This window comes from Sorex araneus, chromosome 2 (assembly GCF_027595985.1).
Source record: "Sorex araneus isolate mSorAra2 chromosome 2, mSorAra2.pri, whole genome shotgun sequence".
Lineage (NCBI taxonomy): Eukaryota > Metazoa > Chordata > Mammalia > Eulipotyphla > Soricidae > Sorex > Sorex araneus.
The window spans coordinates 236,808,532-236,830,221 of record NC_073303.1 but is presented as its reverse complement, the minus strand read 5'-3'; the positions used below and the strand labels follow the sequence as shown (position 1 = coordinate 236,830,221).

The window sequence follows — 21,690 nt, the reverse complement described above, 5'->3', positions numbered from 1 at the left end:
GAACATGCCCAGGGAGCTAAGAACTAGGACAGGAGATGAATGGGGTCATACACTCATACACTCATAGAGGAAAGAGGGCCGGGGGGGGTGGCACGATGTGTCCTGTGGGAGGGTAGCAGGACAGGGAGGGTGGAGAAGCACAGGGCAGAAGGGATAATCCTGGTGTCCTTCTGGAGGAAGTGACTTTGAGGGTGTCTATTGGGAAGGAGCACATGAATAGGGAGCATGCGGGTGGGTGGAGTCTGTGGTGGAGTGAGTGTGTGTGTGTGTGTGTGTGTGTGTGTGTGAGAGAGAGAGAGAGAGAGAGAGAGAACAGGCTGCAAAGCTCAGCCCCGGTGATGTGTGGTGAGGGGGGTGGCCACTGTTTACGTTGCAATTCTCTGGCGGGCTGGGCCGGAGCCCTGTGGTTGGGATGGTGGGCCTGGGTGGGGGCCGGAGAGGCTGGGCTCCCAGGAGGCCTGGGAGGGACACTTGGGGGGCTACCCCCAGCCTTCAGCGGCCATGCACACACTCTCTCTCGCTCAGCAAGGCCAGTCTCCCTGCTGCAGCGCCACTCACTCCCCCTCTCTGAGGTTCCGGGGGCCGCCGATGAGCCTGGGGAAACTGAGGCTCAGTCTCCGGAGCAGCGTCAGGAGGGGAGGCCCCCCCCTTCACCTCCGAGGCTGGGCTGAGTCAGCCCAAAGAATGGAGGAAACCGACCCCCACCTCCAAACCTCAGTGAGAAGAAGACGGCGCGGGGTGGGTGGGGACCCCGGTCTGCAGAGGTCTTGAAACCGCCTTCCCAGGCAGACCACCCACCGACTGGGGTCCGCCCCCCTCCCAGAGGGCCGCCTGTCCCTCTGGCGGCCACTTCCCACTTCTGCGCGTAGGGGGCGCCCGAGAGCAGGGGGCCAGGGAACTAATTCTCCATCCCGCCCCGCGCGGTCACGGCAGCTCTGCAGCATCCGGGGTGCAGAGTGGGTCTGGCTCGAGGGTCAACGCACTACGGGGTGCAGCAAGAGAGAGCACCCCCAGACCGGGGTGCAGACAGGGGAAGGGGAATGCTGGGCAGGGCCAGGTCTGTGCCTTTGAGTCTCCGCTTAGGGCGGGGGACAGACAGCGGCGCCCTCCGGTTTCTGGGGTGCCAGCTCCCCACTCTGGAGAGCCCCTCCCGAGTCTGTGGGACCTCCCAGCCCCCCTTCCTCGCCAGGAACACGGCACCCCGCGCCGGCCCAGGGCCTGCCAAGCATCAAGGTGACACGGAGCGAATCTAAACACCGCGCTGGGCTTTTTTTTTTTTTCTTCTTCTTCTTCCTTTCTTTCTTTTTTCCATCCACCGCCGGGGGCTCGTCGTAAATCGCCCCTCGAACTCCGGCCAGAACTTTTATGGGTCCAAGCACCCGGGTCCCCAAGGGGGACCGGGCTCTGCGCCAGCAGGCGCGGGTGGGACTGGCGTCTGCCCCAGACCTACCCCCCCTTATCCCCCATCACCCCGGGGGGGAGACCGAGGCGCGCCTCTATTTTTAGCGGGTGAAAGAAGATAGTGCCTCTGGGTCCACCCTGGTGGGGTGACCCGTCGGGCGAGGGCGCCTGGGGTCCCCTGAGGGACTCAAACTCCCAACCCCACTCTCCCCCTGGGCCTCCAGACTCCCTGAGTCACCTCCACTGCACTTCGCTCCCTCCACACGCCCCCTGGAGGGGCCATGGGTCACGGTGATCCATCCAGCCCGACTTTCCTTTTTTAGGAGCTGTGTTCAGGGCTGACTCCTGGCTCTGTGCTCAGGGATCACTCCTGGCTGCGTTCTGGGGGCCTTAAGGGGTACAGGGAACTAAACCCCTGTCAGCATCTGCAAGGCAAATGCCCTCCAGGCTGGACTATCATTCAGACACTCCCACTTTCCTTTAATTTTGGAGGGGGGGCACCCCCAGATGTGCTCAGGGTTGACTCCCGACTCTGTGCTCAGGGGTCACTTCCTGGCAGGCTCAGGGGACCCGATGGGATGTCAAGGGTTGTACCAGGGTTGGCCGGGTGCAAGGAAAATGCCCTCCCTGCTGTGCTATTGCTCCCTTTCCCCACTTTCCTTCCCAGATACTTCTTTGCATCTATTTCCCTTCCACCCTTCCTTAATAAACAAGATAAGGGCTGGGAGAGATAGTGCCGCTGGGAGGGCGCTTGCTTTGCACGTGTCCCACCAGGAATCGATCCCTGACATCCCATAGGGTCCCCTGAAGCACCACCAGGACTGATCCCTGAGTTCTGAGCTAAGCAACACCCCTGAGCATCGCTGGGTCTGTCCCCAAAGCAAACAAACAAAAAACCTCATTTATTGTATTTAGTTTTTGGGTCCTATCTGCAATGCTCAGGGGTTCCTCCTGGCTCTGCACTCAGGAATCACTCCTGGCGGTACCCGGGGGGACCCTCTGGGATGCCGGAGATCCATCCTGAGTTGGCCACGTGCGAGGCAAACGCCCTCCCCACTGCTCTATTACGCGGGCCCCTGAATAAACGGGGTCTTCGGGTTCATTTGTTCCCATCACACCCTGCGATGCTCAGGGAGATCCAGGTGCTGCTCCAGGACACCCCGATGGGATGCCAGGGATGCAACCTACGTTGGTTGGTATAGAGCAAGCGCCCTCCCATCTGTCCTATCCCTCGGACCCCTAAATGAAGGGGTTCTTCCCCCTCCTTAACCCAAAGGTGCATCTCTGCTCCAGACACCCCCCAGGGGTCTCAACCCCGGTGTGCAGTGCACAGCGGCAGAATGAAAAGCTGGAGCCGGATTTTGCACACTTTATGTGTCGTGCACAAGGACAGTCCGTCGGGGGGCGCCGTCGGTGAGGGGGGTGGGTGGACGTCGGGGGGCGCCGTCAGGGGTCCCGGTGAGGTAACGTCACACGTCACACGCAGGCGCACTCGCGCGCCGACAGCTGGCGCACCGTGTGATAGCGGCTGTGCACGTCCAGGAAGGACACGTCGTCCTCGTAGGCCGTCGGGCGGCAGCAGGGCTGCGCGCGCACCCGCTCGCGCCCGCGCACGCGCCGCCGCTGGCGCAGGCGCCGCAGGCCCAGGTCGTAGAGGCGCGCGGCCGCCTCGCACGCACCTGCGCAGTAGCGGAACAGCACCGTCTCCTCCGACGCGTAGCCCAGGCCCAGCTCGCTCACGCGCACCTCGAGCTCGCGCAGCCCGCACGGCCGCGCGCCCGCACGTGCGCGCGCGCGCCGTCGCCGCGGCCCCCCCGCCCGACGGCGCGGCCCCGACGGGCGCGCGGCCCAGGGCGTCAGCTCGCGTAGCTCCACGGCGTCCGGGGCGCCCTGCAGCAGCGCGCGATCTGCAACAGGAGGCGAATAAATGATAAATGATAAATAATAAGGGGTGGGGGGGCCAGTGCGTCCCACGCACACACCCGCCTCCTCTTTGCCTGTGTTTCCCTAGCCTTGATGGACGGGGCGTCTGCCACTCCTCGATCCTTTTTTTTTCCTTTTTGGTTTTGGGGCCACACCCAGCAGTGCTCAGAGATTATTCCTGGCTCCGCGCTCAGGGATCACTCCTGGAAGTGCTCAGGGGACCCCAAGGGATGCCTGGGATCAAGTCCCGATTGGCCGCGTGCAAGGCAAATTCCCTACCAGGCCCCTCCTCCTTTAAAAAAAATATGAACCACACCCAGTGATACTCAGAGGTTACTCCTGGCTCTGTGCTAGGGGATCCAACGGGATGCAGGGGATCCAACCCAGACTGGCTGCATGTAAGGCAAACTCCCTACCCGCTGTACTACCACTCCGGCCCAAAACTTCTTTTTATTTTATTTTATTTATTTATTTATTTATTTATTATTTTTTTTTTTTTTTTGCTTTTTGGGTCACACCTGGCGATGCACAGGGGTTACTCCTGGCTCTGCACTCAGGAATTACCCCTGGCGGTGCTCAGGGGACCATATGGGATGCTGGGATTCGAACCCGGGTTGGCCGCGTGCAAGGCAAACGCCCTACCCGCTGTGCTATCGCTCCAGCCCCACTTCTTTTTATTTTAAATTATTTTGGGCTACACCTGGCAGTGCTCAGGGGTTCTTCCTGACTCGGCACTCGGGGATCACTCCTGGCAGTGCTCAGCAGGCCCTATGGGATGCTGGGGATCGAACCCCAGTGGGCCACACGCAAGGCAGACAACCCTCCCAGCTCCAGCCCTGGACCTCATGTCATCTCATGCGCGGGTCCAGGCTCTGTGGGGGTGAGGGGAGATGCAATACCGCCCTTTGATGGGCTGCTCTGCCCCTGGCCTTTCGGGGCTCGGGGCTGCTATCCAGCCTGGACAGCTTTGAGGTGAGTTAACAGAGTTCACCTCTGTGGTCTTCTCCGGGGCAGGGCTGGGTTCTCCTTTGAACTGAGCTGACCCTGTCTCTCTCCCCATCTCTCTCTCTCTCTCTCTCTCTCTCTCTCTCTCTCTCTCTCTCTCTCTGTCTTTTTGGGTCACACCCAGCAATACTCAGGCATTCCTCCTGGCTCTACACTCAGGAATTACTCCCGGCAGTGCTCGGGGGACCCAATGGGATACCGGGGATCCAACCCGGGTCTGCTGCGTGCAAGGCAAACGCCCTCCCCGCTGTGCTATTGCTACACCCACTGATGCCATCCCCTGAGGGAAAGGAAGAGGGGACTCCCTTTGAGGCCCCCAGCCTCATCCAGTCCCAGACACCACCTCACTCTCTCGGAGCCCATCAGGAATCGCTACTCTTGCTGTCGCTCACACTTTGGGGGCCGTCCCCCAGAGGGTTCCTCCCGCCCCCCCCCATATTCAAAGACTTCTAGGCGGCCTCTGGTTTCCCTGCACAGAAGCATCGGTGCCGCGATGGTGAGATTCTTCGGGTGCCCCCCCAACCCTCGTGCCCTCTGCCAGGAGGCCTGGGGCAGTGGGCAAGGGACGCCCACCTGGGCAGGCGGGGCTGGGGCGGGGGGAGGGGGGAGGGGGGCGCGCCGCTCGGACGTTTCCGATGCAGAGGAACTGCCGACCCCTGAGGCCTGGGTGGGGTTTCCCGCTAGTGCCAGGGCCACCCCCGTATTACAAGGCAGGAAACTGGGCACCCAAAAAGGCCACAAGCTCGCCCCAGGGCACCGCATTAGCAGGTGGCAGAGAGGAGGCGCCAACAGGCCTAAGCGGGATTCTTCCTCCCGCCCCCGCCGAGCACCCCAATTTGGCGCAGGTCCAGACCTCAGGCTGCTTGTGCGCGCACCCCTTCCCCCCCACACACACCCCTTCCTCCAGAGCCTCAATTGATTTCCTAAGCTGCCCGGCCCTGCCCTGCTCCTTAGCAACGGGGCAAGCGGGGGAGGCACAGGGTACCCCACCCGGGACAGGCTGGGGGCAGGTAGGAGAGGAAATCCTGCCTTGGGCTCCTGCTCCCCGCGAGGCACGCGCACCTGGCTGTCAAAACTAACTAACTAAATAAAATAAACAGTTTCGAGCCAGAGCAATGGTCCAGAGTAGGTAGGCGTGGATTACCCTGCACGCAGCCGACCTGGGTTTGATCCCCGGCTTCCCAGAGGGTTCCCCCCACACACACCAGCACTGCCAGGAGTAATTCCTGAGTGCAAAGCCGGGAGGGAACCCCTGGGCATCGCTGGGTGTGGCCCCAAAGCCTTCCCTCCCCTCCCCAAAAAAAAAAAAATGGAGGCCAGAGGCTAATGTAGCAGGCAGGTGTTTGTTGGAATGCGCTGACCCGGGTTCCGTGCCCGGCACCCTGTGTCTTGCCAGGAATAATCTCCGAGAGCAGAGCCAGGAATAAGCCTCGAGCACCTCTGGGTGTGGCCCCAGAGCCAACGCAAAAACAAGAAAAAAAATAGCGTTGGGGTGGTTGGGGGGGTCCTGGGACGCGGGGGGAGAGCAGAAAGCAGAGAGCCCTCCCCCCGACGGGCGCGGTGTTGGAACGAGGGCACATGAAAAAGGCGATTAAGGGAGCTTTAAATCCCCGGGCCTCCATAAAAATGGTGAATAAAAGTAATTTTAAAGAGGGAAAAAAAGTGCTGGAGCGATAGCCTTGCATGCGGCCCACCCGGGTTTGATTCCCAACATCCCATAGGGTCCCCTGAGCACCACCAGGAGTGATTCCTGAGTTCAGAGCCAGGAGTAACCCCTGAGCATCGCCGGCTGTGACACCCCCCCTCCAAACAAAAAGGGAAAAATAAAAGCGAATGGGAGAAGTGGGGGTGGCGGGAGGGGTACCGGGAACACTGGTGGTGGAGAAGGGGCCCTGGTGGAGGGATGGGTTCTCCCACATTGTATGACTGAAACGTAGTCAGCAAAGTTTGTCTGTCTGTTAAAAAATAATTTAAAAATAAGTTTTAAAAAAAGCGAATGATGTTTTCGCCTCGCAGACGTTTTCATAGAGGACAAAAGCGATGCAGTTTCCCCCATACGCATAGCCACCGTCCAGTGTTCCTCTCCGGGCTTTTGGGGGCGGGGGCGTGCGGGGTTCCAGGGACACTCCCTTCCCGGAGTAGGGCTGGGCAGGCCGCCCCGGCCAGACCTTTCCTGGTGCCCGACATTCCACCATTTGTGCTTTTGCGCCCCGGGACCCTGGAGCATGCTGGTGGGGCGCCCCAACGTCCTGGGACTGGCTTTGCTGCTTGCGGCCGTGCGAGGAGGGGGGACCACGGAAACGGAGCCCCGGGCCGCCCTTGTTCATTGTGAAGACAAGAAGAGAGAACTGTGCGGGCCGGCAGGGCGGGCGCCAGCCTGCACGCAGGCCTGGACGGGGCCCCGGGGTTCCGCGGACGCCCGGCACGCGCCCCGCCCGCGCCTGCACCCCGGCTGCGCGCCCACGGGGGGCCCCACACGGCGGCCGCCAGGGCTGGGGTGCGGGGTGGCCGCGCCCCTGGGGGGCGTGGAAAAGTCGCCTCCGCAGCACCTTCCCTCTCTCTCCCACTTGGGTTTCACCCTTTTATCTCTCCATCTGTTTCTCGGCCCGTCTCTGCGGCCCGCCCGGGTTCCGAGGCTTTAGCTTTCCCGGGACCTGTCCCGGGCCGCCCCCCTCCCCGGTGTCTCGCTCTGAGCCTTTCCCCCCAGCCCCCCGCCTCCCCCCCCTCGCTGTGTGGCAGGACCCCGCCCCGGGCCCTGGGCCCACGTCTAATCTCCATCTGGCCCCCTGACCCCGCAGAGCGCGACACTAATTCTTCCTGACAGCTTAGCTGCGCGGGACCCCGCTCCCCAGCGCTCAACCCACCCGGCCACCTCTGCCAGGCTCGGCAGGGGGGTGTGTGTGGGGGGGACTTTTGTGACCTCCCCGCACCCCAGCTAAGAAAAGCCTCCCCCTCCCCCTCCTCCCACCCGAAATTCCACCGCGATGGCCAGTCCGGATGTTGGGGAGGGGATTGACCCAAGGCGGGGCAGGGCTTACACTGGGCCAGGCGGGCGATGCGGGCGTCCAGGGTGCGGGGCGGCCGGCGCAGGGGTGCCAGCGCAGGGCCCAGGCGGTGGCCGAGGAAAAGGCCGTCTCGGCACATCCAGAGGGACAGCACGGAGCTGCACAGCACCGACGCCACGGCCGCCGCCTTCCAACGATGCATCCTGGGCCTGTGGGTGCGCGATGGTCAGCCACGTGCCCCGCGGCCCTCGGGGGTCCACCAGGCAACAAACGGGCAGAAGGGTGCTGGGCCAGGCACGGGGGACGCAGCCGAGCCCCCAGCGTTTGGAACCACTCCTCAAGGATCAGTTTGGACGGAGACATAATTCACCAAGGAGCCGGCGAAGAAGACCGTGCCAAAGGCTGACCAGTTGGGAGCGGGCGCTGGGCCGGGGGGGACAGGAAAGCAGCCCCATCTGGGGGTCCCAGAGCGCTTTCCTGAGCATGGGGTGGGGGGGGCAGGTGGGGCTTGAAGAAAGGCAGTCGGTCAGGCAGAGGAGAGAAGCGTCTTCCCGAGGGGAGTGGGGCGGCCAGTGCAAAGGGACTGAGGTCGAAGCAAGCTTGGCCACGGCGGTCTGGACGGGGCTGGGGGAGAAAGAGGAGAGGCGGTTAGGCCGTTCCAGCAGGGGGCAGCGTGGCTCAAGGGTGGCCAGGAGAGCCGGGGCTGGGAGGCGGGAACCCTTGGATTTGCTCCGGGCCAATGGCCGCCCTTAGGAATGACTTCCTCCACACCCCCCCAAGAAGTCTGACTTTCACCTCCAAACAAGACAATGCGGACGAAGTGGGCAGCGCCTGGCCAACGCTGTCTTGGACCCATGGACACATGCAGTTTGTCCACCCACAAAATTTTTTCCTCCCCCACTCCCATCTGCCTTTCCGTCTGACGCCTCCTCCAGGAAGCTTTCCCGGACTGCCTCCCCGCCCCCCAATCCAGGGGCGCCCGCTGAGGCTTTCCTCCCCCCACCCCACCCCCAATGCCAAGAGGGTTCCCCCACCCCACCCCCGCCCTGAAGGCCCCGATGACGCCCTGCGCCGTCACCCCTCCACCCCAACGCGGCCGCTCCGCGCCACTGGGCGGCCCCCAGCCGGGTTTACATTCCCGGGGCCGCCGGGTGTCGGCCCGCGCGGGGCCTGGCGGCCGGCCCGGTGTAAACATTTACACGGAGCGCTGAGCGCCGGGCTGGACGCCGGTCAGTGCCCGGACCACGGGGCCTCCGTGCGCCTCCGCCGCGCGCAGTGGGAGCCGCTTATTTGCATGCGGTTTGCATCTCATTTACATGGACCTGGTCCTTGGGTGGCGAAGCTTTGCGGAGGGGGGTTTGGTGTGGGGGGGGACCACTCTTCCCCTTCCTTGTGCCCCCACGGACGTCATAGGGGGACAAAATAAAATCCACAGCTATCAGAGTAATAACGAGGGACAGGGGCATTTATTAAGCGCCTGCTGTGTACAAGACCCGCTTGCTGAGCCCGTGAGATTCCACTGCCCCCTCCCCACAATCTATATCTATCTATCTATCTATTTCCTTTTTGGGTCACACCCGGCGATGCTCAGGGGTTACTCCTGGCTCTGCACTCAGGAATTACTCCTGGCGGTGCTCAGGGCACCACATGGGATGCTGGGGATCGAACCCAGGTCAGCCGCGTTTGCAAGGCAAACGCCCTCCCCGCTGTGCTATGCCCCCCCCACCCCTCCCACCCCAGCAACGTTTTAGAGCTGGGGAGAGCAAGTCACAAAACTCTGAGGTACTGGGGTCCACAGGACCAAACACTGAAACGGGTTCCATGACACTACACACACACACACACACACACACACACACACACACACACACACACACACAGAGGAATGGCAACTGGGGTGGCATTGCCCTATTGGTGGACAGGCAATGCTGCTATTGCGGGCACTTGCTTGGGCAGCGGTGGTGAGTCCAGGGAATGGACTCCCCAAACACTGCGGCCTCTGAGGTGGCCTAATTGGGAGAGTGACTCCAGCTCCAGTGCTCACTCGACAACTGTCAGATGAAGGCGTGAACAAAGGAACTAAAAGAAGGTTTTTTTTTTCTTTTTGGGTCACACCCAGCGATGCACCAGGGTTACTCCTGGCTGTGCACTCAGGAATTAGACCTGGCGGTATTCAGGAGACCATATGGGATTCTGGGAATCGAACCCGGGTCTGCCGCATGCAAGTCAAATGCCCTCCCTGCTGTGCTATCACTCCAGACCCAAAGAAGGTATTCTAAGACTGATTCAGTCTTAGGGGTGGGAGTAGGGGTGGGGGAGCAGGATTTCAGCGACCATAGCTAGCCGCCCACCCCCGCTCCTCTCCGTAGCCCCTCCGCCTTGTTCTCTGACTTGACTGTTGGGCAGGAGCGATAGTACAGTGGGGAGGACACTTGCCTTGCATTTGACCTCACAGGGTCCCCTGAGCTCAGCCAGAAGTGACCACTGAGTGCAGAGCCAGGAGTCAGTCACTGCTGAGAGTGGCCCAAGACCCCCCCAGAATAACCCAAACGACTCCCCCCAACTGAACACATACAAAACTGACTAATCATAGGCTATCCTGAGTATGAAACCCAGAAATTCCAACTGTCACCATTTCATGGCAGGGCACACTCAGCAATGCTCAGGGCTCCATGCTCAGGGATCACTCCTGGCCGTGCTCCTGAGACCTTCTGGGGTGCCTGGGATCAAACATGGGTCAGCAGCATGCAAGGCGAGTACCCTCCCCGCTCTCTCTCTCTGCCCTCCCGTCACTTAATTTTCTTCCTCCCATAGACCCATCAATGCAATCCTCTGGCACTGTGGGGAAAGCAGTGCTCCACATGCAGTGCTCAGGAAATCCTGGTGCTCCACCGGCAATTCTCAGCTAACCGGGCTGGTGGCTCCCTGTAAGGGCTGGAGTCTGGGGTGCTACTTGGTTCTCAGCAGCGCTGGGGATCACTCAGGCCTCCCCGGCAGTGCTCGGGAGGTCTCGGGCAGGGCAATACTCAGAGACGCTCAGGGGATGCCGTGCCGGGAGTCGAACTGCAGCGTCTGTCAGGCGTGAGCCCTCACGGCTGTCCTACTCCCCGGTCTTCATTCCGCTGTTTTTTTTACTCAGAGTCTAGAATGTGCCATGACTCGAAGACGCCCTCAGGGATCAAGGAGCACCCCGCCAGATCAGGGGGAGAGACAGATAATATGCAAACACTTGAAGGGAAATGACTTCAGACTCTGGTCGAGAGATCGTGCAGGGGCCATGGTGCTTGTCTGGCACGCGGCTGGCACTAGGTCCAACCCCATCACCGCCAGCGAGGGTCCTCGGGAAGCATCAGGAGTGATCCCTGAGCTCAGACAGAGCCAAGAGTAGGCACTGTGGGGTGTAGCACACAGACCCGCTGTTCTCTCTCTCTCTCTCTCTCTCTCTCTCTCTCTCTCTCCAATTTACAGCGAGGTCACCTAGAGGAGGCAATGCACAAGCTAAGACCACCCCCCCACAAGAGACAAAGACCACAGGATAATCTGGGGGTGGTGGCCCAGGTAGCGGGTTTAGCACATGCAAAGGACCTGGGGCAGGTGGGGGAGTGGTGGGGCTGGAGCAGTGGCAGGAGGGGAGGGAGAGAGGAAGGGAAGGTGGGGATGAGGTGAGGGGAGAGGTCAGCCTGTCCCGGAGAACATTTCATTCTGACTGCCCATTGCATCTGGCCAGTGCCCAAGCACACGTTCTTCCCCTGCTTCACTTTAATTAGAGGGGACCACACCCGGTGATGCTCAGGGGACACTCCGGGCTCTGCACACAGGGATCACTCCTGATAGTGTTTGGGGGGGGACCCTATGGGGTGCTGAGGATCGAACCCGGGTCGGCTGCATGCAAGGCAAATGTCCTCCTATCGCTCTGGCCCCGACGCCCTCACCCCACCCCCGCCCTGTCCACTTTCACACATGGGGTCCCACAGCTGTGAAGGCTGGCCTGCTAAAAGTCACAGAACTATGCCCTTGAACTCTGGAAGAGCCGCACCCGGGAGTGGGACCCTTCCAGGGCACCCCCAAAACCTCAGGTAGGCAAGGCCTTCTCTGGAATCCCCCACCCCATGACTTGGCCTGGCGTGCCTTAGTTTCCCTGTTTGCTTAGTACCAGATCCCAGTACCCTACTGTGACTGTTTCCTGGGAGAGGGGACCCCCACCGAGAGGGTGGACGAGGCACAGGGACTCCGGTGGCCTTGGGGCCCCAGACCCCCCGGAGCTGGGATGTGGGGCCGAGCGTGCATGGAGGGGCCTTGCAGGCGCGGCTGATAAGCCCGCGTGAACAAAGGCCCTTTCTGTATGGGGGTCACCCAACTGGTTTGTCTCTGGCACGGACCTGGCCGGGAGTGTGTATGTGTATGGGGGGGGGGGGGGCAGACGCGGGCGTGGCAGAGGGCCAGGGGTGCGCCACCAGGACGCCTGCCGGGGCGGGGGTGCCCTCAGACAAGGGAGGTGAGCTCCGGCACAGCGCGCTGGGGGGCTCCCCCTCTGGCACACTCCCGGGGGCGCGCGCTCTCTTCCCGCGCACCCGCCTCCACGCACACGCATGCGCGCGGGGGGGGGGGGCTCGGACCCGGCCCAGTGAGGCACCGAGGGGCAGGCCACAGACAAATCCCCTTCACACACGCACCCCTCTCTCCCCACGCATGACGTTCACCCCCGGGTGCCTGCTCATTCGTCCCAACGCTGCACACTCAGCTACCCGACACGCACGCAGTTACACTCCTCCCCAAGGCGGTGTCCCCGCGTAGCGTCCCCCGCTGGTGGCACCTGCGCGCTCCCCTGGGGGCACAGAGGCCCGCGGGCGCAGTCACCTGCTTCCCTGCATCCAGCACCTTGGGGTCATGCCAAGGGCGCGGGGCGCCGAGACTCTGGTGGGAGAGGGTGGGTGCAGAAGGGGCAGAAGCCGGAGCCATAGGACAGCGGGGAGGGCACTGGGGGTTGGCGCGCGGCCAACCTGGGTTCAAGCCTCAGCATCCCACAGGGTCCCCTGAGCACAGAGCCAGGAGTCAGCCCTGAGTGCCGCCAAGTGTGACCCCCAAACCAATACGTAAGTCAGATCAAAGCTGGGAGAGAATCCCGCTGGCGCACAGAATTCAGCAAGGGAAACGCTTAGGCTCTGCAGAACCCCCAGAACCCCGCGCCCCCAAGGCAGCAGAAACCCCTTGCCTCGGGGACTGCCCCAGTCTACATGGCTGGAAGCAGGACGCAGGAGAATCAAGGTCTCCCCGGGGCTGGGGACAGAGGGAGGGAAATTAAGGCTCAGAGAGGGCGAGTGAGTTGGCCAACGTCACACAGCCTGGAGGGTTCTTCCAAGGATCCGCGGGGCAACCAGGGTGAGGGTGTGTAGGATGTTTCTGGGAGGCTCATTTGCAATGCCAGGAAAGGCTGCTCATGACCTGGGTACCGCCCTGATGCTCCACCTTCCCCAGAGCCTCCCTGGGGACACCTGCCAAGCTTACCTGTTGCCGGGGTCAAGGGTCTGTGGGAGGTCCCTGCTAGGGAGAGGAAGGGGAATAGGCAGCCGCTCCCCATTCCTCCATCTCTTCTGGTCTGTGGCAGGCTTGGAACTGAGATTTCACCTCACCCAGCTAACTCCTACACATCCTTCAAAACCCTAACGCTCATAGCCCCTCCTCCGAGAAGACTCTATGCCCCGCCCACAGATAAAGGTCTGTCTTGCTGGGCCTGGTGACTAGGATGGCATCTGTCTTTACTGGACTGGGGGTTTCTGAACAGGCCAGCTGTGTCCCTCCAGGCCCTTTGGGTTTTTCTTTTTTCATTTTTTTTTTTTTTTTGGCGGTGGGGCAGGAGGCACACCCAGCGATGCTCAGGGTTGATGCCTGGCTCTGCACTCAGGGATCCCTCCTGGTGGTGCTCGGGGAACCCCACAGAATGCCAGGGATCGAACCTGGGTCAGACACATGCCAGGCCAGTACCCTCTCCGCTGTGTTCCTGCGATCACTCAGTTGACAGAGGCTGAGTTAGCTGCAGGTGTCGTGGGGGGCTGCTGGCCCTTGGGGGCCCCAACTTTGTCATCTCTACCTGCCTCTGGACGCGCCCCTTGGTTTTCCCCATTCTCAGAAAGGGGCCTGAGGGGCTAGAGCGATAGCTCAGCGGGTAGGGCGTTTGCCTTGCACGTGGCCGACCCGAGTTCAATTCCCAGCATCCCATAGGGTCCCCTGAGCATCGCCAGGAGTAATTCCTGAGAGCAGAGCCAGAAGTGACCCCTGTGCATCGCCAGGTGTGACCCAAAAGGCAAAAAAAAAGAAAGAAAGAAAAGAAAAGAGTCTGAATAACTAAAGCACCAAGGCAACAGAAACGAAGACCATGAGCACTGGTTAGGGGAAAGCCACCCTGGATGGAGAGTGGGGGGTAGGAGGGGCCACTCCAGCGCTGAGAGCCAGACAGGAGCTAACAGGAGGGAAGGAGGCATGTGCAGGAGACCCTCCTGTGCACAAGATTGCAAACCCCCTCAAGTGGGGGGGGGGAATGTGGGGCCGGAGCAATAGCACAGCAGGGAAGGCATTTGCCTTGCAACGGAGCCAACCCCGTTTGATCCCCGGTACCCCATAGGGTCCCCTGAGCACCACCAGGAGTGATCCCTGAGTGCAGATCCAGGAGCCAGCCCCGAGCATCACTGGGTGGGGACCCAACACACACACACACACACACACACACACACACACACACAAAGGAGAGAAGATTAAAAATGCGTCAGCCATAAAGAGGGTAGAGGGACAGCCGGGGTGCTGGTGGACGGAGGGCGTTGGCACACTGTCTGCCTGAAACTCAACCATGAATAACTTTGTAGTTCTGTAATGCACGGAGATTCAATAAAAAAAAAAAAAGGAAAAAAACAATTTTAAATGGGGCTGGAGCAATAGGACAGCGGGGAGGGCGCTCGCCTGGCACACGACAAACCTTGGTTCGATTGCCAGCATCCCGGAGGATCCCCTGGACCTCGCCAGGAGTGACACTGAGCACAGAACGAGGAGTCAGCCCTGAGCATTGTGGCATGTGGCCCAAACCCCACCGCCCTGTGGGGGGAAAAAAGGGTGAAAGAAAAGGGTGTGAAAGGGGCTCCCCAGAACCAAGGCAGAGTGAGCAAGTGGGGGGGTTGGGAGGACAGTGACGGCCACAGGAGAAGCTGCGGCAGAGCTGTCCCCGCGCCCCCACCCCGCGCACGCGCACCTGCAGAGGCGAGTGTGGCTGGGGTCACAGTGGGCGTTCAGCCGTTTCTGCCTCTGCCTCTGCTTCCCGGCACAGCTGGCGGGGGATGCGCTGCCCTGTCCACCTCTCTCCCTCCAGATGTCCTCTTCCAGGTGCCTCCGGTGGAGAAACTGAGGCCCCGGTGCGGGCGAGGCGGGGCGGGGCGGGGGGCGGGGCCGGAGGCCACAGAATTTGGGCTTGCTTCCAGGCTAGCCCCGGTGGTTCTGCCAAAACCCAAACCGAATTCCGCACCCCACAAAAAGACGTCTGCACCCCCGCCCCTCGGGGGGCCCCACCCCACAGCGGGGACAAGGGAGGCGGGCAGCACATCTGGGGGGAAAGCAGGAACATCTGGAGGACACAGCTGGTTCCGCCAGGGCGTCTGCAGGGGCTGGGGGGCCCGCGTGGGGGGCGGATGCGAGGCGGGGTGTGGTCGCGGATGCCCCCCATGGACCCTCCTAGCAGGGAGGGAGGCCCTAGCGCCTCCACCCCAGCACACGCCCCCCGCCCCCACAGAAGCTGCCTTGATCTCTCAACCCCCTCCCGGACTCGCTGGAGTCTGCCTTTGCCAAAGCAGAGCTGGGAGGTGGACGGCGGGGAGCGCGGCTCTGAGCGGCCTGGGGATGGCCTCGTGCCTCCTTCGAGCACAAGCAACGCGCCGGCAGTAGGAAACTTGACTGGCACCGTTCAAAGACAGGGATGTCCTCACAGGGATGAGCTATAGACATCCCCCCTGTGGTAGATGGGGAAATTACGGTCCAAAGAAGTGGGACTGTTTTTAAGGGGCAGAATCTAAATAGCAGGCTAGCGTGCCAGGTGGTCAGGCAGTCTCCTATTCATCCCACAAAGCCCCAGCTCCAAAACCCTTTCTTACATATGCTTCTACCTCCTCCCCTCCCCCAGGCCTTCTCCCCTGTCACACTGCAGGGGCTGTTCTCAGGGACCTACACCTGTGCTACATCTCTGCTCACTCCCCCTCCCCCCTCCCCCACCACACACACTTTTATTTGTTTGATTTGGGGCCACACCCAGCAGTGCTCAGGGCTTTCTCCTGGTTCTGCACTCAGCAATCACTTCTGGTGGGCTTGGGCACCCTATGAAGCGCAGGAGAGCAAACCTAGGTCGGCAGCATGCGAGGCAAACGCCTGCCTTGCTGTACTATCGCTCCGGCCTCTGGCCAGAAATTTTTTTTGTTTGGGGGCCACACCTAACTGTGCTCAGGGCTGACTCAGTGCTCAGGAATCACTCCTGGTGGGGCTCTAGGAACCCTACAGGGTACTGGGGAATTGAAACCCAGGTTGGTTGTATGCAAGGCATGTGCCCTACCCACTGGGCTATCCGGCCCCACTGCCCCACCTTCCTGATCACCAGATCCTATGTCCTTTCTCCCGCAACAACACCAACACCCGCAATGCTGTCTCTGCCATTTATTTTACCCACGCACCGGCTGTTTTTTCCCACCCGTTTATGTTTTATCTCCCTACAGTCTTCCCCCATCACCAAAATGTGGTTCCTACTATCCGCCCTGTGTTCACACGGGGAAACTGAGGCTTGGTGACATGGCATTGCTTCGAGTCACACAAGAAAAATGGTGCAGGGGGTCAGAGCCGTAGCACAGCTGGGAGGGCTCTTGCCTTGTACACAGTCAACGAGGGTTCAATCTCTGGCATCGCGTAGGGTTCCCCAATAACCGCCAGGAGTGATTCCCGAGGGCAGAGCCTGGAGTCAGCCCTGAGCACCGCTGGGGATGGAGAGGGAGAATCCAAAAGAAAACAAAAAGGAAAAAGGATGAAGTTGGGTTTGAACCCAGGTCTGACGCTACAGGCTTTGGATCTCCGAGCTCAGACACCCCCAGCCTCTTCAAGGCCACAAGAATTGAGACAGCGATGAGGGGAGAGATGGAGGGCAGAGACTCAGAGGAGAGGAAGCCCTGGGTTTGAGCCGTGGCATGAAAAACAAGCGCAGAGGGGAGGGTGTTTGCCTTGCATGCGGCTGTCCCAGGTTCGATCCCCGACACCCCACAGGGCTCCAGAACACCACCAGGAGTGATCGTGAGTGTGGAGCCAGGAAGAACCCCTGAGCATCGCCGAAGGTGACCCAGAAAGCAAAAACAAAACAAAACAAAAACAAAGGCAGGGGCCTAAGAGATAGGACAGTGGGGAGGGCATTTGCTTTGCACATGACCAACGTGGGCTTGGTTCCTAGTACCCCAAGGGTCTCCGAAGCCCCACCAGTAGTACATTCTGCGGTGGGGGAGGTGCGTAGTAGCCCCTGAGCACTGCCAGTGGGTCTAACCTCGCCCTATCCAAAAATGGTCCATTGTCCCCATACAGGAACTCAGCCAAGACACAAAGTACCTACTGTGTGCTGGGCCGGGAATTGAACTTGAGTGGCAGCAGATCCCTCCCTTCACTACTTCCCCTGCAGTCAGGGAGGAAGAAAGCAAGAAAGCAAGAAAGCAAGAAAGCAAGACAGAAAGAAAGAAAGAAAGAAAGAAAGAAAGAAAGAAAGAAAGAAAGAAAGAAAGAAAGAAAGAAAGAAAGAAAGAAAGAAAGAGAGAGAGAGAAAGAGAAAGTAAAGAGAGAAAAAGAAAGAAAGAAAAAGCAGAGAAAAAAAGAAAAAAAGAAAGAAAAAGTAAAGAGAGAAAGAAAGTAGAGAAAGGAAGAAAGAGAAAGTAAAGAGAGAGGAAGAAAGAGAAAGAAAGAAAAAGAAAAGAGAGAGAGAAAGAAAGGGAGAAAGAGAAAGAAAAAAGAAGTAAATACAGTCACAAGCTGACAAGGCAATAAAAAATAACTAAGATGAGGGCAGAGTTTGGAGGTGGGAAATCAAGGAGGGCTTCTTGAAGGAGGAGGCAACATTTGTTGATTTGGGTGGATTTTGTTTTTTGTTTCTGGTCACTGGCGACTCCTGGCCTAGTGCTGGGGGAGAGTTTACTCCCCAGGAGTGCTCAGGGGACCACCTTCTGCATGCAAAGCCCAGAAGAGAGCCTTTTGAGTGCTCTCTGGGCCTCCTCCAGCAGGGCTGGGGGACCAGGTGGTGCCAGGGATGGCGGCCGAGGCTCCTATCAGCCCTCATGGAGGCTGCGGCATCTGGGCCAGAGATCTGGGAAGAGCGTCGGGGCATGGGGAACTGTCGTGACCAAGTTTCTGGACAGGCCAGGGCTGAAACAGGTCCAAGGTCACCAGCATTGGATGCAGGGCACACACGCAGCTGACCCGGGTTCGATCCCTGGCACCCCCTAGGGTCCCCCGAGCCCAGCCAAGAGTGATCCCTGAGCACAGAGTCAGGAGTCATCCCGGAGCACAGAGCCAGGAGTCAGTCCCAAGCACCGCTGGGTGTGTCCCTCCCTCTGCCAAAAAAAAAAATGACCAATGAGTCCAGTGAGACTTGGCGCGGCGGAACAGCAGGCGTGGGGCCCTGCGGGTGCTGACACCAGGGACGATGCTCGAGCAGCAGCCAGGAGCAGAGCCACCCTGAATGGGTGTCTGACGGACAGGAAAACTGAGGCCCGGCCCCCTCAGGCCACGGCTCAAACCCCCAACCTGGGGTTTTCTGGGAACCCGAGAACATCTGAGCGGCTTTTTTTTTGTCTTTCTCCCGGGTTCAGATTTCACCACGAGGCCTGGCTGCAGAGCGGCTGCCCGCTCTCTGGGCCTCAGTTTCCCCAAGTGGTAAGGGCGACCCTTTCCCATCCTCAGAGAGTCTCACCCCCACCCCCAGCAAATTTCTTCCAGGGCCAGCCTAAAAGCTGATTTCACTCAGACTTGGAGGGCAGATCTCCCCAGCCCTGCCACTGTCCCATCTGTGAAGGCAGTTCCCTTGCCCTGTGGCCCCGTTTCCAGAATGTGCCGGGAGGGAGACCGGGTGACCGGGTGACCGGGGAGCCTTTGGTTCCGGCCCCACAGCTCGGGCATAACAATTCACCATCCAGGCAACCTTAAGAAAAAGTCCCACTGTGGGCTGGAGTGATAGCACAACGGGTAGGGAGTTTGCCTTGCACGCGGCCGATCCGGGTTCGAATCCCAGCATCCTATATGGTCCCCCGAGCACTGCCAGGAGTAATTCCTGAGTGCATGAGCCAGGAGTGACCCCTGTGCATTGCCGGGTGTGACCCAAAAAGAAAAAAAGAAAAGAAAAAGTCCCACTGGGCCAGAGCGATAGCACAGCAGGGAGGGCGTTTGTCTTGCACACAGCCGACCCAGTTCTATCCCTGTATCCCACAGGGTCCTCTAAGCAACCTCAGGAGTAATTCCTGAGTGCAGAGCCAGGAGAAGCCCTGCTGGGTGGGCCCCTCTACTAGCCCCAAAGAAATAAAGGTCCCTTTGTTTTACTTTTTTTGCTTTTTGGGTCACACCCGGCGATGCTCAGGGGTGACTCCTGGCTCTGCACTCAGAAATTACTCCTGCAGTGCTCGAGGGGCTGTATGGGATGCTGGGGATCGAACCCAGGTCAGCCACGTGCAAGGCAAACGCCCTACCCCGCTGTGCTATCGCTCCAGCCCAGAAAGGTCCATTTGAAGCCAGAGTAGCAGATGGAAGATGTTCGTCTTGTTCGTCGCTGACCTGGGCTCGATCCCCCACACAGTGTAGGGATGCCCCGAGCACCACCAGGAGGAATCCCTCAGCAGGGCTGGGTGTGGCCCAAAAACCAGAAAGGAAAGAAGGAAAGATCCCTTTGGTCCACCCGCCTCTGCTTTCTCGGCTGCAGAGTGAGAAGCTTCTACCTGTCCCTCGCTCGGTCCCAGCTGTGGGCACCGATACTCTGTGCCCCTGAGCCCCTGGACTCTGGGGGTCCAGGACACAAATCCCTGCCTGGGCACCACCCCTCCAGGTCTGCAGCAAAATGGGTCAGAGTCCAGAGACGCCTTCATCTCTCTCCTCTGTGTTTCTTTCTATCCCTTCCCATGATGCCCTGGGAAATGTCCCCACTCATTTCTTCTCATACAGATCTTCAGCCTGACCCTCCCAGGCATGCCTTGGTGCCTTGGGTTTGCTCAAATTAATGATTATGTCCATCTCTTTGCATGACATGTGCCTCCCCACCCCACCCCACCCTCCACAGATGCCCTTGCTCGTCACTCTTGGAAAACTCCTATGCATCCTTCACAACCCCAGCCCCAATGCCCCTCCTCTGGGAAATTTTTCCCGCCCCCTCCTCTCCTGAAGGAGGACATGGAACACCAGCCTGGGCTTGCAGCAAGCCTGGGTCCCCTGAAATATCCTGACTGTGCAGGATGGGCCATACTGCAGGGGCGCCCTGCCGTGCGGCTGCTTCTGACGAACCTTCGCTGAAACAATCTTTTGTTTGTGTCCTTGGGTCTGGCTGCAAACTGCTTCCTTCTCCTGCCCCCTGAGGCCTGAAAGTCTGAGGGACAGGCACTGATGGAGTGTGTGTGTGTGGGGATGGCTGATGTAGACGCTGCACCCAGCTGAAGACGGTGGAGGGAGGAGCGACTTGGTTTTCTTCCTGGCACCCCTAGGCGTAGATTTTGTGCCAGTTCAAGATGTACTGCACTTGAACTATTGATCCAGTGAACTCTTGGGGGTCACGGGGCAGGTCTGTGAAGCCCCACAGCGGCTCAGAAGCCCTGGAAGGGGGTGGGGAAGGGGTGTCCAAAGCCACACCCCCCCTCGGGGAAAGAGGTTGGGAGGGGGGCGCTGGCGGGAGAAACTGGCCTTTAGTAGTTTCCTCTACTAGCCAGTCGCCCCTCCGGGCTTTCTCAGCCTGAAGCCGGGGAAGACAAAGAGGGTCGTGGTCCAGGGGACAAGGACAGGGCGGCAGCAGTGGGGGTGTTTGTTGCACCCCTCCCCTCCCCGGCTCCTCCCGGGCCCCGCTCCCTGCATCTGGTTCTGGGGGGTTTATTTTTTCGGGAGGGGGCAGTCTCGCAAGGCAAGGCCGAGCCTACAGAATGAAAGGGTGAGATGCGGGGTCACCGAGGCCAGGGAGGGTCGGCCGACCCCCGACTCCCCCCACCTCCCCGGCCGCACTGTCTGCCCTGAGCCCGAGAAAGAGATGGATTGGGGGGCTTGGGACGGGGGAGAGGGGTGGAAGTCAGCGCGGATGAGTCTTTGCGCTGAAAGGGCGCCCCCCACCTCTCCCCACCCCCCAAAAAGGGGGCGTCGCGCCCTCTGGTGGCCGAAAAGGCGACTACAGCAGCCCGGAGCCCGGCTCTCACCGGAGGACACGGTGTCCCCGGGCGGGCGGCGCGCAGGGAACGCGGCTGGAACGCGCCGGTGACAGATGTTTACTTCTGCGCGCAGCTGGGCCGAGCCGGCAGCGCCAACGCGCTGCGGCCCGCGCGGACTCTGCCGGCCCCCGATGCCCCCCGCGACCCCTCGGACACCGGCCCCCGCCAGGTCTCCCTCTCCTAGCGGCTGGGGAGGGGGTGCCGGCCGCCCCCTCTTTCCGCCCCGTCTTCCAGGCGCACACGGAGGCGATCCCGGGCAGCGGCGGCGCGCCCGCCCCGTCGAACCCGGACCCCCCGCCCCACCACTGTCCCATCAAAGATCGCAGACCCCACCCGGGCGCCGCCGGCTACGGCCTGGTTCCCCCGCACACCCCAAGCCCGGATCTTCTGAATTCCGTTTTTGGAAACAAGCCCCCCCTCCCGCAAAAAAAAAAATTAAAAAGACTCCTGTCCGGTTGCGCCCCTTGTCCACTCTGGTTTCTGGGGCTGGGCCACCCCCCGCAACTTCTCAGACCGCCCCCCCACCCCGCCCTGGCTTACCTGCTGGGGTGCCCGACGACCCCGTTCAGTCCCGGCCGTGCCTGCAGCCCGCGCCGGCCCCAGCCCGGACCCCGACCGCCGCGCCCACCATCTGGGCCGCCTGGGCCCGGGGGGGCCCGGGCCGGAGAGGGCGGCCGCGGGGGGGGCGCGGCGCGGACCGGCCCATGGGGGCCCCCCCACTCCCGGGGCTGGCTCAGCCGCGGGCAGCGGCCATCCCGGGGGCAGCGGCTGCGGGGGGCCCTGGACGGCCGCGGGCACGCGAGGCGCGGGGCGCGGGGGTCTCCGGGGCGGCGGCCGCAGGGACGCGGGGCTGCTCACAGCGGCGGCACCGCGCGCTCTCCCGCCGCGGACGCCTGGCCGGGGCGCGGGGCCGA

At 61.0% G+C, this 21,690-nt stretch overlaps 1 protein-coding gene across 1 annotated transcript; it reads right to left on the bottom strand.

Annotated features, from left to right (window-relative positions):
- Positions 1 to 2,755: 2,755 nt before the first annotated feature.
- On the bottom strand, positions 2,756 to 21,656 carry NRTN (neurturin). Its single transcript, XM_055129546.1, has 3 exons — positions 21,317 to 21,656; positions 7,368 to 7,958; positions 2,756 to 3,308 (listed from the first exon to the last, which is right to left on the bottom strand). The coding sequence occupies exons 2-3, from the start codon at positions 7,534 to 7,536 to the stop codon at positions 2,878 to 2,880; spliced, it is 600 nt and encodes a 199-aa protein (XP_054985521.1). The 5' UTR covers positions 7,537 to 7,958; positions 21,317 to 21,656; the 3' UTR covers positions 2,756 to 2,877.
- Between the last annotated feature and the right edge of the window lie 34 nt (positions 21,657 to 21,690).